The sequence below is a fragment of the Meles meles genome, chromosome 21 (genome assembly GCF_922984935.1).
Source record: "Meles meles chromosome 21, mMelMel3.1 paternal haplotype, whole genome shotgun sequence".
NCBI classification, from domain to species: Eukaryota; Metazoa; Chordata; class Mammalia; order Carnivora; family Mustelidae; genus Meles; species Meles meles.
Window position 1 is genome coordinate 18548019 of NC_060086.1, and position 12831 is coordinate 18560849.

Below are 12831 nucleotides of genomic sequence, written 5' to 3' on the forward strand. Positions count from 1 at the left end.
CAAGTCCCTACTCCGCTGCATCGGGTATACTTGGGCCCAAGCTTAAGCTTGTCAAACCCTCATGCGATTGCATCGGTGCTGGCTCCTTGGTGCTCTCTCAGACGTGAAGACTCGGGCACAACACTATGAAACCCTTTGTAGCCCCTGGAGACAAGCCAGGAGCCTAGAGTTTGAGACCCAGCTGTCCTGCTTACCTGCTGTTTGGCCCAGTGCTCGTTTCCTTCAGTAAACTGAGAGTGTCCATGCCTGTGTCCATAACTGTGCAGAGGACAAGAAGAAGCCACATGTTGAGAACACATAGACCTTGGTGTCATCATCTCCACGGGCTGAATTGTCTTCGGAGATCCAGTGCCTCATGTCTCACAGCTCTTGATGGCAGCCCGGGTGACAACCACAGGTCCCTCCTGTTTCAGGCCTGTGCTATGCCCTGCCCTTTGCCCACATCAGCTCTCGGGCTCCAGATGGCAGGAAGACCCCATGAACTGGGGGGAGAGCTCTGGGCCCCTGGCGAGACTGCGAGATTCCTGGACCCTGGGAAAGGTGAGCGAGTGAGGGATCCTACAGGACTGGGGAACAGAGATCCGGGGCTCCCTGGAAGGAATGGGGGATTGGGCAGCCGTGGAAAGGGCTGGAGGCATCTTAGAAGATTCCTGGGTCCCCACAGGGCAGATCCCTCCCTCACCTCTGCTGGTGCTGGCGGGGATCTGGAAGCAGCAGCAGCAGCAGCAACAGATCAATGGGATGCTGGATGGAGCTGGGAAGAATGGTCTGGCAGGTAAGTGGAATCACTAGGCTGGGATACCCTCAGCCTCTTCCTCCTTCCCCAGCCACCTCACTACCCGTGACCCTGACCTCACCCTCCAGCAGGGCATGGGAAAGCCAGGCAGAGGCGGACACCCATGGCCAAGGAAGGGTCCCCCCCAAGACCTCTGTGTCCTGGTTGTTGAACAGACAGAAGGAGTCACCCGGGGCCCCTGGAACAGGGAGGGAGAATCTGGCCCCAGAGCCCTCTCTGATGGGTTCTGGGGAGAATCCTGGAGTGACAGAATGTAGCACTGGTTCATAGTCTAAAAAGTAAATGTTTATTAAAGAAATGGAAAAAAAAAAAAGCTGACAATTGAGCCTCTGGGCTCTGGAGAACAGGACCAGTTTCCATTCTTCCAATTTCTACTCTTTGCCTGGAAAATTACTGCACCTCTCTTACCCTCCGTGTCTTTCTCTGTGATGTGGGGACAGCACGGCTTCATTCCTCAGGGCATGGAAGCCAAGATTCATCAGGATCAGTCATATAAACCGTGAAGCTAGTTTAAACTGATTTTTATACCTATCACTATCATCATTTTTTCTTAAAGATTGAACTTATTTTTCTAAACATTATGCTAAATAAACTATATTTACTTTCTAAAAAAGATTTTCTTATTTGAGAGACAGTGAGCACAAGTCGTGGGCAGACACAGAGGGAGAGGGAGAAGCACCCTCTGCTCTTCTGCCACCAGGAGCTTTGGAGCAGCCTCTCCTAAAGTCCTGGCCTCCCATACCCCATCCAGGGAGATGGATGCAGGGCTCAGTCTCAGGACCCTGAGATCATGATGCCCCTTAAAGGCAGATGCTTAACTGACTGAGCCACCCAGCCACGGAGGGCTGCTGAGGAGGAGCCACCAGTGCTGAGGTGGGAACAGCCCCAGCCCTGGCCCCTAGCAGGAGCGACTCCACCCGCCGCCACCAACCCCCCAGCCTCCCCCAGCCCCAGAATCTCCATCTTAGCAGCATGGGCCTCCCCCATGCCCCGGGTGGCCCCCACCTGCCCCCAGCCCTCCATCCCCTTCCACCCCTTCAGCTCTGAACAGGTACCTGTCGGGCTCTTCTTGTCGCCCCTGGTCATGGATGGGCTGTACCCCACAAACCCCTCTAAAGCCAAAACCGGTGCCACTTGGAGGAGAAACGCAATCTGGGGAGTCGTTGTGGTCCTGCCCCTCTCCCTTCACTTCAGCCGTCCTCAGCCAAACCTCTGCCGCTGGGCCACTAGCTACCACTGCCGCTGCGGCTGCTTGCGCCTCTGCCACTGCCAGTGCCCAGAGACCAGCTCCCACCTATGCCAACTCCGCCAAGTGACTGATGAGGGGTAGGGGGGAGGGAGGGCTGTCGGTGTGCATGCCAGGGAGGGCGTGCTCGCTGGGGGCACAGAACTGCTGGTTACCTGGCAGCCTGGAGAGGGGGAGCGAGTGAGCTGGGCAAGCGGAGATGGGCTCCCGACCCTGCAAGTCCGCCTTAAGGGGTTGTAGCCAGATCGAGCCCTGAATCTGCCCCCAGGGAAGCAGTTCCGTGCACTTTGCAGAACTTGCAACTGCACTGGGGCTTGCAACTGCCAGCGCTGCTTGCTCTGCCTCCAGGCTTGGAGTGCCCTGGGAGCCAGCGGGCCTCTTTCTTTCACCCAGTTCCCCTGTTCCCTTCTGCTCTTCTGCCACCAGGAGCTTTGGAGCAGCCTCTCCTAAAGTCCTGGCCTCCCCATACCCCAGTCCGAAGCCCCTTCCCAGGGCCCTGAGGCAGGAGAGAACTGTGCTGACAAAATAAAGACAGCAATGCCTACCCTGGAAAGCAGAATCCACACGTTACCACACAGAGACCAAAGGCCTAATTACACGTGCTCCAGCAGACCCTGGCTAGACACCACTGCCCTAGGGGGTGGGGGTGGGGCAGTCATTCACAAACTCTCTGCTACCCCTGACTACTGATCTTAATGAGGCATGCCATGTTCTTTCCAAGAATTGTGTAATTTTCTGAATGAATCAAGTGACAAACAGTACAGTCGGTGGCATTACACTACATATTCTCGGCCCACTTTCCGGAACATATTTTCAGGAGCCCATCTTCAGGGTTCAGTGGGTTAAGCATCCAACCCTGACTCTGGCTCAGGTCATGATCTCAGGGTCCTGGGATGGAGCCCTCAGTCTGGCTCCTGGCTCAGTGCAGAGTGTACTTGACATTCTCTCTCTCTCTCTCCCTCTGCCCTCCCCCTGCCGCCATGGAGACTCTCTCAAATAAACAAATATCTTTAAAAGAATAAATAAACCTTAAAAACAAACAAACAAAAACAAAAACAAAACCCTCCTTACCTAAAAAGGAAGGAGGGAACCATGCGGAGGAAGATGCCACAAAAAGGCTGTGTGACAGAGCCAGAGAGAAAATGAGAGCCAGAAGACTGCAGCATGCTTCATTTAGCCCGACCACTAGGACCTGAAGTTCTGCTGAACTGAGTTAGTGCTTACAACTTCTCAAGCAGCTGCCTTTTACCAAAATAGTTTTGATTAATCCTGAAATTCCTTCAGCATTGACAGAAGCACAGGAGAAGCGTATGCCACACGAGGAATGCACTCCAACCTCCCATCCCAGCAACTGACAGGATACACTGACAAGTTAGCTGGCCTGGCCTCAGGATATGGCAGGCAACTAAGGAAAAGTTGACTAGCCTGTACACAAAGATTCCACCCTTAAAGTGTCCCCAACCCAAGGAGCTAAATGGCAGAGGTTACAGAAATAACCCACAGAAGTAACTAACCCTTGCCCCCAAAGAAAGGAGCGTGCACGCTGCCCAAAAAGGCAAAGGTGTACCCTAACACTGTCTAGAAAGAGGTTCTCGGCACTCTGTGCTTCCACATTCTGCTCTGATTTCTCAAAACACTTGCCACTGGCCACAGTTATTTCACTTTTCTGTCCGATTGGAAAATAATACCCCAATGCGAGAGTGCTCTGCGTCTGGGGACCAGCATTAACTTGGAGTCTGGTTGAAAGCACTCAAAAAACAAAGAGCAAAGGATCGCGGGGGGTAATAGTGGGAACCTGGGTGGTTAGGGTCAGGGACCTAAGTCCCCGGACCCAGGACAGCCTCCCCTGGCGTGGAGCCAGAGAGAGTGCGGCGGAGAAATCAGGTCTCCGTCCCTGAGCCACCAGTGCACCTGAATGCCAGTGCGCCCGAGAACGAGTGGGGTCTGGCTCCCGTGAGGGGCTGGGAGCCTGGCCAGATGGCAATCCTGAAATGCGCGTGTCCCACACCCTCCCTTGGGATACGTGCTCATAGGTGCTAGCCTGGAGCTCTGGCAGCCAGAAAAACCAGACATTCCCAGCCCAGGACAGCGGGAAAATCTCAGTGTGCGATCTCTGCTCGGAACCTCTCTGGCGGTCTGGAGCTGCCTAGACAGCCACCGCTGCCCCGGTTTTGGGTACAAAGAGGAGCTCCTGCATCCCCAGGGACAGTGAATCAGAACTGACTCAGCCAGCAGCTTTTCCAAAACATTCTGGGGCTTCTCTCTGAGAGGGAGGTCGGGGTGCAGTTTGCTCTCCTCTAAACCTCCAAAAACCATCAAAAGCTGTCAAGGCGAGAGAAAGCAGATGAAAGAACATAAAAACCCCCAGAGAACAAAAGGCTGAAAAAAAACAGTTTCCTCAGAGCTCACCCCCTTGAGGGGAGCGGGAGGACCTAACTCAGGGAACATCATTGTCTGAAAACCCACGTGGCACGCCCCTCCCCCAGAAAACCAACCAGGAAGGAAGAAAAAAAAAAAGACTACAAGAGAACAACCACCACTACTTCATAAATACAACTTTTATTTTTAACTCTTTACCAATATTCCGGTTCTTTTTTTCTTTATACACACAGGTAATTTTTTAACCTATTTACCACCACACTGAGATGTCCAGTACATCAAATTCTTTAATAACCTTCTAACCTGAACTTTTTGATACATACACCCGTGTTTTTCTTTTGCTTTTCTATTTTTTTAATTCTTTTTTAATTTTAACTTAGTTTAGTCTAGTTTATTCTTTTTTAATTTTTATTTTCTACTATACATATAGAGTTAAACTTCAAGGTAATCCCCTTTCCCCAATCAATGCTACCCCTATAGGCAAACCAGTTTCTAATCCCCCTGTAACTTAGGAAAGTTGAGTCCCTTAACAAAAACATCAAGATACCTTCAGAAGAATCAAAATAACCTTCCTCACCACACTGAGAATTTATAACCACTGTCCCAATTTTTCCTTCTGTCAGGGTTTCTGTGAATTTGTGTTTGTCCTGATAATATATAAATCTTATACTTGGGGTTCTTTCTGATGAGGTTCTTCCCTTTTTTTGCTTATATATATATATTTTTCTCTTGTCATATACTTTTTTCAATCTTTTTGTTTGTCCGTTTTCGTTTGTATACTTCATAAATCTTACCTTGTGGCCCATTTGGGCTGAGCCTTCTCTTTTATCTTCCCTTTTTTTCCTATCTCTCTCTCTCTCTCTCTCTTTTTTTTCCTTTTTTCTTTCTCCCTTTTTTTCTTTCTTCTTCTCTATTTCTTTTTCTTTTCTTTTTTCTCTCATTTGGGTGGGGAATCCTGATTGCACAGAAGCGTTCCAGGGTGCACATTGACTGCACCACAATCGATAAGTCCAGCTGCATCTGTTCAGTCATCTCTTTCCAAAATGACTAGGAGAAGGAATACCCAACAGAAGAAAAATACAGAGGATGGGCCTTCTGCAACAGAGCTAATGGCTATCGACATAGACAATATGTCAGAAAAGGAATTCAGACTAACAATTATCCAGGCAATAGCTAGGTTGGAGAAAGCCATGGATGACTAAACAGAATTGATTAGGAAGGAAGATGTGGCAAGTATACACAATGGAGTATTATGCCTCCACCAGAAAGGATGAATACCCAACGTTTGTAGCAACATGGACGGGACTGGAAGAGATGATGCTGAGCGAAATAAGTCAAGCAGAGAGAGTCAAGTATCATATGGTCTCCCTTATTTGTGGAGCATAACAAATAACATGGAGGACATGGGGAGATGGAGAGCAGAGGGAGTTGAGGGAAACTGGAAGGGGAGATGAACCATGAGAGACTATGGACTCTGAAAAACAACCAGAGGGTTTTGAAGGGGTGGGGGGGTGGGCGGTTGAGGAACCAGGTGGTGGGTAATAGGGAGGGCACTTACTGCATGGAGCACTGGGTGTGATGCCAAAACAATGAACACTGTTATGCTGTAAATAAACAAATAAACAAATTAAAAAAAATACTCTCTTACATAATTGCCATGAATCACGATTAGAATTACAGTCAAAGATCTAAAACCAAGTGAGGACAATCGGAATACTGGAATACATATGAATATACAGAAATATATTAAAAAAACATTATTCTATGGCATCCGATAGAGTCAGGGGACACAATGACCAAATAAGCTAAACTAAGAAAAAATGTATGAAAGTCTGATGGATAATTAATTCTTCTGAATCCATTTATAAGGGTAAACTAGAGAATATGTGTTGTTTTGTGCATCTGAATAAAGAGTTAGGCAAACAAAAAATCTGTAATTATTAGAAGTCAAACTGCTCTACACATAGCACGATGATTTGTCTGAATTCTTCTGATTAATTCTCTCAGAGCACGGCTAGTACATCTTTAAGTCTCTGTTCTTAAGAGTCACAGCAGACTAAGAATAGGCACATCCTTTTCCCCAACAGTGTAAAGTGGGCCTTATGACCTCTACTTCCTCCTTCCCTTCTACGATGCTATAGCAGGTTCTGTGCAACAGCCAAAGGCCTGTTAAAAGGCAGAAATGTGATTTTGATCTTTTTAGTTTTTCACTACATTACAGAATCAGTTCTCTGGTTGTCAGCTGCTGACAATTTTATAATAGTTTATTTTTCAGTACCGTTCTGAAAAAAAAAAAACAATTTATGGTTTAAGGTGCTCATTTATATCAAGACAGAATCCTTCTGAAAAAAACAATTTATGGTTTAAGGTGCTCATTTATATCAAGACAGAATCCTCAGTGCTTAGATCTAAAAACCAAGTCAATTGACAAATAAGCCAACCGAGAAATGGGCAGAGGACATGAACAGACATTTCTGCAAAGAAGACACCCAGATGGCTAACAGACACATGAAAAACTGCTCCACATCACTCGGCATCAGGGAAATACAAATCAAAGCCACAATGAGACACTACCTCACACCAGTCTGAATGGCTAAAATTAGTTAGTCAGGAAATGACAGATGCTGGTGAGGATGTGGAGAAAGGGGAACCCTCCTACACTGTTGGTGGGAATGCAAGCTGGTGCAACCACTCTGGAAAACAGCATGGAGGTTCCTCAAAAGGTTGAAAATAGAACTAACCTATGACCCAGCAATTGCACTACTGGGTATTTACCCTAAAGATACAAACGTAGTGATCCGAAGGGGCACGTGCACCCGAATGTTTACAGCAGCAATGTCCACAATGGCCAAACTATGGAAAGAACCTAGATGTCCATCAACAGATGAATGGGTAAAGAAGATGTGGTATATATACACAATGGAATACTATGCAGCCATCAAAAGAAATGAAATCTTGCAATTTGTGACAACGTGGATGGAACTAGAGGGTATTACGCTTAGCGAAATAAGTCAATTGGAGAAATACAACTATCATATGATCTCCCTGATATGAGGAAGTGGAGATGCAACGTGGGGAGTTTGGGGTATAGGAAAAGAATAAATGAAACAAGATGGGACCGGGAGGGAGACAAACTGTAGGAGACTCTTAATCTCACAAAACAAACTGAGGGTTGCCATGGGGAAGGGGGTAGGGACAGGATGGTGGGGTTATAGACACTGGGGAGGGTATGTGCTATGGTGAATGCTGTGAAGTGTGTAAACCTGGCGATTCACAGACCTGTACCCCTGGGGCTAATATGTTTATAAAAAAATAAAAAATAGAAAGTTAATTGCCTTGTAATTTGACTTCTACCAAGTGGAAGTCTTAATTTGCCCTTGGTTGCCAACTAAAGGTCTTATAGTACAGCAAAGATTTTAAAAGCAACATTTTTAGTTCCTTTTAAATACGCCCACATCCACTTTCCATTCTGATAGTGATAAAGGATCAGTTCAAGAAAAACAAACTGCCTTGGGGAAAGCTGACCTTTGTGAGGCCTAGAGAAGCAAGCAGGAGATTAATCTGACCATTTCCAGCTTCTAGCCTATACTCTGACAGAAAAGGGCCATTTCTGTAGTTTCAGAACTTTAAACCCCTTTATTTATCACTGTGAACACAAAAGACCAATAATAGTCCCATGGCCTGGTGCTGAGCTATTCTTAGAAGAAAAGGGAAGGTTATATGATCTTTGATTGCCTGTACAGCCTAACATTAGGAGAGGTAATTCTGCCACTATCTAGAAATGTAAACAAGTATTATGTGTACGTAAAAACAACTATTTAACTCTCCATCTTTAAATTTCTCATGGCAACATTTGAAGAACATAAATACAGGGTACCATTCTATGTCAAGTCTGAAGAAAAGTAAAGAGGAATCAACAATAATCAGTTGCTGAGAGACTAAGTTCACACGACACATTTGGAAGAAAAGTGCAGGAAAGAGTGCCACATTGTTTTGTGCACAGGACCTTCTCACTCACTATCCCCTTTGCTTAAAATATTTTCTCTTTTGTCTCTTTGGGAGACTGATTCCTTTGATCCATAAGGACACAGCTGAAATCTTAGTAGAAGTTCCTGAAGTAATCCTTTTTAGTATCTCCAGCCCTTCAATAACATTTCAAATTACTAAGACCCCAAATAGTCGAAGGCCTTAAATCTAAAGCCAAACTGAGCGACCTAATTATAACAAGGCAATTTGAATTTGGGCACCAAAACTGTGGATGAAAGTTGAAAAAAGCAGATACAATTAGGGATATATTTGTAGAGGATTGCTAAGTTACTTGAGCCTAGCTAGCCTAGCCCCTGAATGTCTGGCCATGCTTAATGGCCATTAAAATGACTCTAACCAAATAATCTGAAAGACTCAATCGACATTTGCCTAAAACAGCCTTAGATAACAGAGTATTTACTTGGTAGTGCTGAAACTGTTATAAACTCAAGACATTCAGAGAAGTAATTTTTCTTCTGAATGGACAAGTAACAAGCCAGTTTTCTTGAGAATTCTAAGGCTATCAAAATAATTTCAATTCCCTTCACCATTATTCTTGACTAGGGTAATTGAACTTCTCTTTTGGCTAAGCTTTCTACCCTTTCTTCCTTTTATGATTTTCAGAATAACTGACGTTATTCATGTCTTATATCTTATTCATAAATCCTTTGCATGAAGTCTGTTTATGAAGACTTGGTCTTTGGGAGAGAATTTAGGGGGAATACTCTTACTAACCTTATTTCTAGGAATGGAAATTTAATATGTAATGAAAAAAAAAACTGCCTTGATGACTCCCATTGTAGCTATTATTTAACAACTTATTCTTATAATTCTTTTCACAATTTTATTAGATAAGCTAGCTGGTTTGATGACACATGTTTAATTCTTTCTACAACCAGACAGTGGGATTCTACATTCATGGGTGTTTTTTGTTGTTGTTGTTGTTGTACTCTTCTATATTCATTTCCTAAAATACTACCTGGAATATATCAAAGGAGCTAAACATATGTATGGAATGAATGAACTAAGGAATAAATAATCAATGACCCCAGAAGAATATACCAGTTTGTTTCAGAAACACAAAAGATGTTGGCAAAGCCTAGCTTTAATATCATTAGATGAGAAGAAATCTCAGCTGTACTGGGTCTTACCATGATTTTAATTTCTAGCTGCACTTGCTAAGGATAGTATAATATAGAAAGTGACACTACTGTAACTTTAAATGACTATATTCATCCCTCTTAATAAATAGGGTACTGTCCTGGGGCACCTGGGTAATAGCCAGTTAAGTGTCCAACTCTTGGTTTTGGCTCAGGTCATGGTCTCAGGGTCGTGATATTGAGCCCTGGGATGGGCTCTGCCTCTGTGCAAAGTAGGCTTAGGTTTCTCTCTCCCTCCTCCCCCTAAATCCCCCATGCTCTTTCTCTCTCTCTCTCTCTAAAATAAATAAATCTTTAAAAAAATACACAGGGTACTGTCCTCTGTTGCAACAATATACATGAAAAAGATCATTATAGGCAAAATATTTAGGGCTTTAAATTTTAACCAGGCTGCATCTAGCTCTAACTGTGAAAAAAGTGTATCCATGGCAACATGCACTTTCCCCTTCTCATTTTCTTTTCTGAGCCAGAAAAATTTGAATAGTAATGACTCAATCTTCGAAAAGCATCCATGTCAGCAATCAATACTGAATAAACACAGCCCTCTCTTAGTAAGTATGAACAAACAGAAGGATCACCAGAAAGAGAGAAGACTTAGAAGCACTAAATCAAGTAAGTGAACTGATAATACTAACCAAATATTCTTATGTGGTTTCAACATAATAAAGTTATGGAATAAATATAAAATACAGTTTAATAAGATTTGCAAAGAAATGCAAATACAAACCAGAATATGCGCTATAAATATAAGTATTTGTCTAAGAGTTCCCCTTTCTTATTTTTCTGGGATAGTCTTTCTTTTACCCTTTAATTATGAGAAGAGAGAAAAATCTGTTATTACGTTATAAATACTGACATATCCCCAAATCCCAACCTAGCTCTTCATCCTTGCCTCACTGATAGGTACTGCTATTGCTGATGGACACTTTGTTCAAACAAGTTAAGGCTTCACTCTAGAGAACCCAGCCCATAGGTGCACGTTAGTAAGAAGACAGTGCTATGTAGGAATTGTAAAAAATAATAGCTATCTTTTCCAATGGGCAAACACAGTGTTACTGTATATAAATTAGCAAGCAAGGTAAATGGATTTCATTCCTCTTAGGCCTACACAATTTAATCTAGTGCTGTTGCCTTCTGGACATTTGACTGAACCCATACTGAAACTTGACCCAAGGCAGACCACCACCAAGAGTCTGGCTTTAGTGTACTGGTCTTAGAAACAGGGATGGTGTTTCATTTCAGAGAACAAAAAAAAAAAAAAAACAAAAAACAAAAAACAAATACCAACAAGATGTGAAAAATCAGAATAAAACACAGCTCTGAAAGATGTTGCATATTTGAAAGATAGAGATAAATCTGTATAATATGAGGTTATTTCTTATAGAAATTATTTTAATTACTAAGAAAATTACGTAGAAAAAAGTGACTTAGTAATATAAAAATATCATCTCTCACCCTTGTCTCACTGTCATCTTTATCATGATATGAATCTACCTACCCAATGTAATTCAGCAACTTGTCTCCCTTACAAATGAAGAGGAAGAAATATTACCATTCTGACTTAAAGAATACAACACATTCAAACAACATCTTTTTCAGGAAACTAACAGCCTGTAGTTTAATACTTAATTGATTATAATCATAAATCAATTAAAAAATCATATCAGTAGTTGCACAAAATATAACTGATAATTTTAAACACTTATCCTTAATATATTAAAAAAAAACAAACTACACTTAGAACAAAGCCTTCAGCATATGGAAGAAAAAGACAAACATTTTATCTGTTAATATTTTTTTGTATTCCATTCAAAGACGATGCCCAGGCTTTCATACTGCACCATGGGTTTGGGGGATGGAGCAGGGAGAATGCAGATAAACTGGTTTAGAGTTAGACTAATGAACCGGATAGCTGTCACTGAAATTCACAGTTACTGAGAAGATGACCAGGGTTTGCAAGTAGGGGTTGCACCAAATTAAGGGGGTGAACCAAATTAAGGGGTTAAAATCAAGTAGCACATTTTAAATTGAGGAAAGAAAAACAAAATAAATCCAAAGAAAGTGGACAGAATACAATAAGGCTAAAAACTCGAACTAACTAAAAAGACAAGCAACAAGCAACCAAGCAAACAACCAAGCAAAAAGGCACTTTAAATAACCCAACAGAATTCTTAAAGTTTTCACAGACTGATGAAGAAACAAGTTTTGGTGAAAATGAGGGAAGTGAAGAATGAAACAGGGGATATAAAACTAGAGCAAATCTGTACTAAATAATAGATGACTAGTATTCAACATAACGCTGATAAAATTGAAAATGTCCTTAGAAATAAAAATAGACTAAAACATAAATGGATCAAAATTATAGCATAGGAATTTCCAGCTCTCATCCTCCCTTCGGAAACATAATTCGAACAACTGCGCATAAAATAACTTCATAGGAGCCAAGGATTCCAGGTGAGGGATTGCAGTACCTGGGAGAAGAGCAGAAATAACAAAGGGCACACTGAGAGAAGGAAAGATTCACACCCTCTCACGGCTTCTCCAAGACCTGGAAGCCCCACGCACTCAAGGGAGGACAGTGAAGTGCTGACTGCACGCGGACCCCAAAGCCGGTCGCCCCAATACCAGTCCCTAGGTGTCTGCCACCTACCAAGCCCCTTGCTCATGGGGCTCCCGCAGCATGGTGTGACCTGGACACCTCTTTCTGGCTCTCTCTGCGCCTTTAGGCAACACCGCAGGAATGTCCCCCGCCACCCCCCCCCCAGCCTTATGTCAGGTATCTTGGACACCAGCTCTCACTGGGCTCTGCTTTGTGTCTGGGGCTCCAGGAGGGTCGCAAGGCAGCAAGCTCCCGACCGGCTTTTGCAAACCCAGGTCTCGCAGCTCCAGCTACTCCAGGGGGCTCCTGTGGCTTCAGGTGACTTCCTCAGCTCAGGCTCCCAGAGCATGCCATAAAGGCAGGCCCAACACTGTATGGGCTCCAGGCGGCTTCCTCAGCACCGGGCTCTCTGCCAGCGCCTGAGAACCCAGGCCCTTGGCTTTGATGGCTTCCTCAGGCCCAGGCTCCCAGAGAGCCCCTGAAGGCAGGCCCACAGCTTAGCAGGTCACTAACAAGTTCCAGCACCCCCAGATGGCCCCTTCATCCTCAGGCAGCTTCCTCAGCACCAGGCTCTCACTGAGTCCCTGGAAACCCAGTCACTGGGTCCACTTAAGTGCCTGTGGCT

General features: G+C 44.1%; 2 protein-coding genes across 8 annotated transcripts in view; both read right to left on the minus strand.

The window, feature by feature from the left end:
* Window positions 1–12831, minus strand: part of LOC123933496 (transport and Golgi organization protein 1 homolog) — a 482235-nt gene that overhangs the window by 78846 nt on the left and 390558 nt on the right. The window lies entirely within an intron of this gene.
* LOC123933494 (transport and Golgi organization protein 1 homolog) overlaps window positions 1–12831 on the minus strand; it is a 111733-nt gene that overhangs the window by 15890 nt on the left and 83012 nt on the right. For both annotated transcript variants that reach the window (XM_045992724.1, XM_045992726.1), the window contains exons 3-5: window positions 5980–6025; window positions 683–754; window positions 195–258 (exon numbers count right to left, since the gene is read on the minus strand). In XM_045992724.1, coding sequence (XP_045848680.1) covers window positions 195–258; window positions 683–754; window positions 5980–5984 — 141 coding nt within the window. In that variant the 5' untranslated portion in view covers window positions 5985–6025. The remainder of the gene's footprint in view (window positions 1–194; window positions 259–682; window positions 755–5979; window positions 6026–12831) is intronic.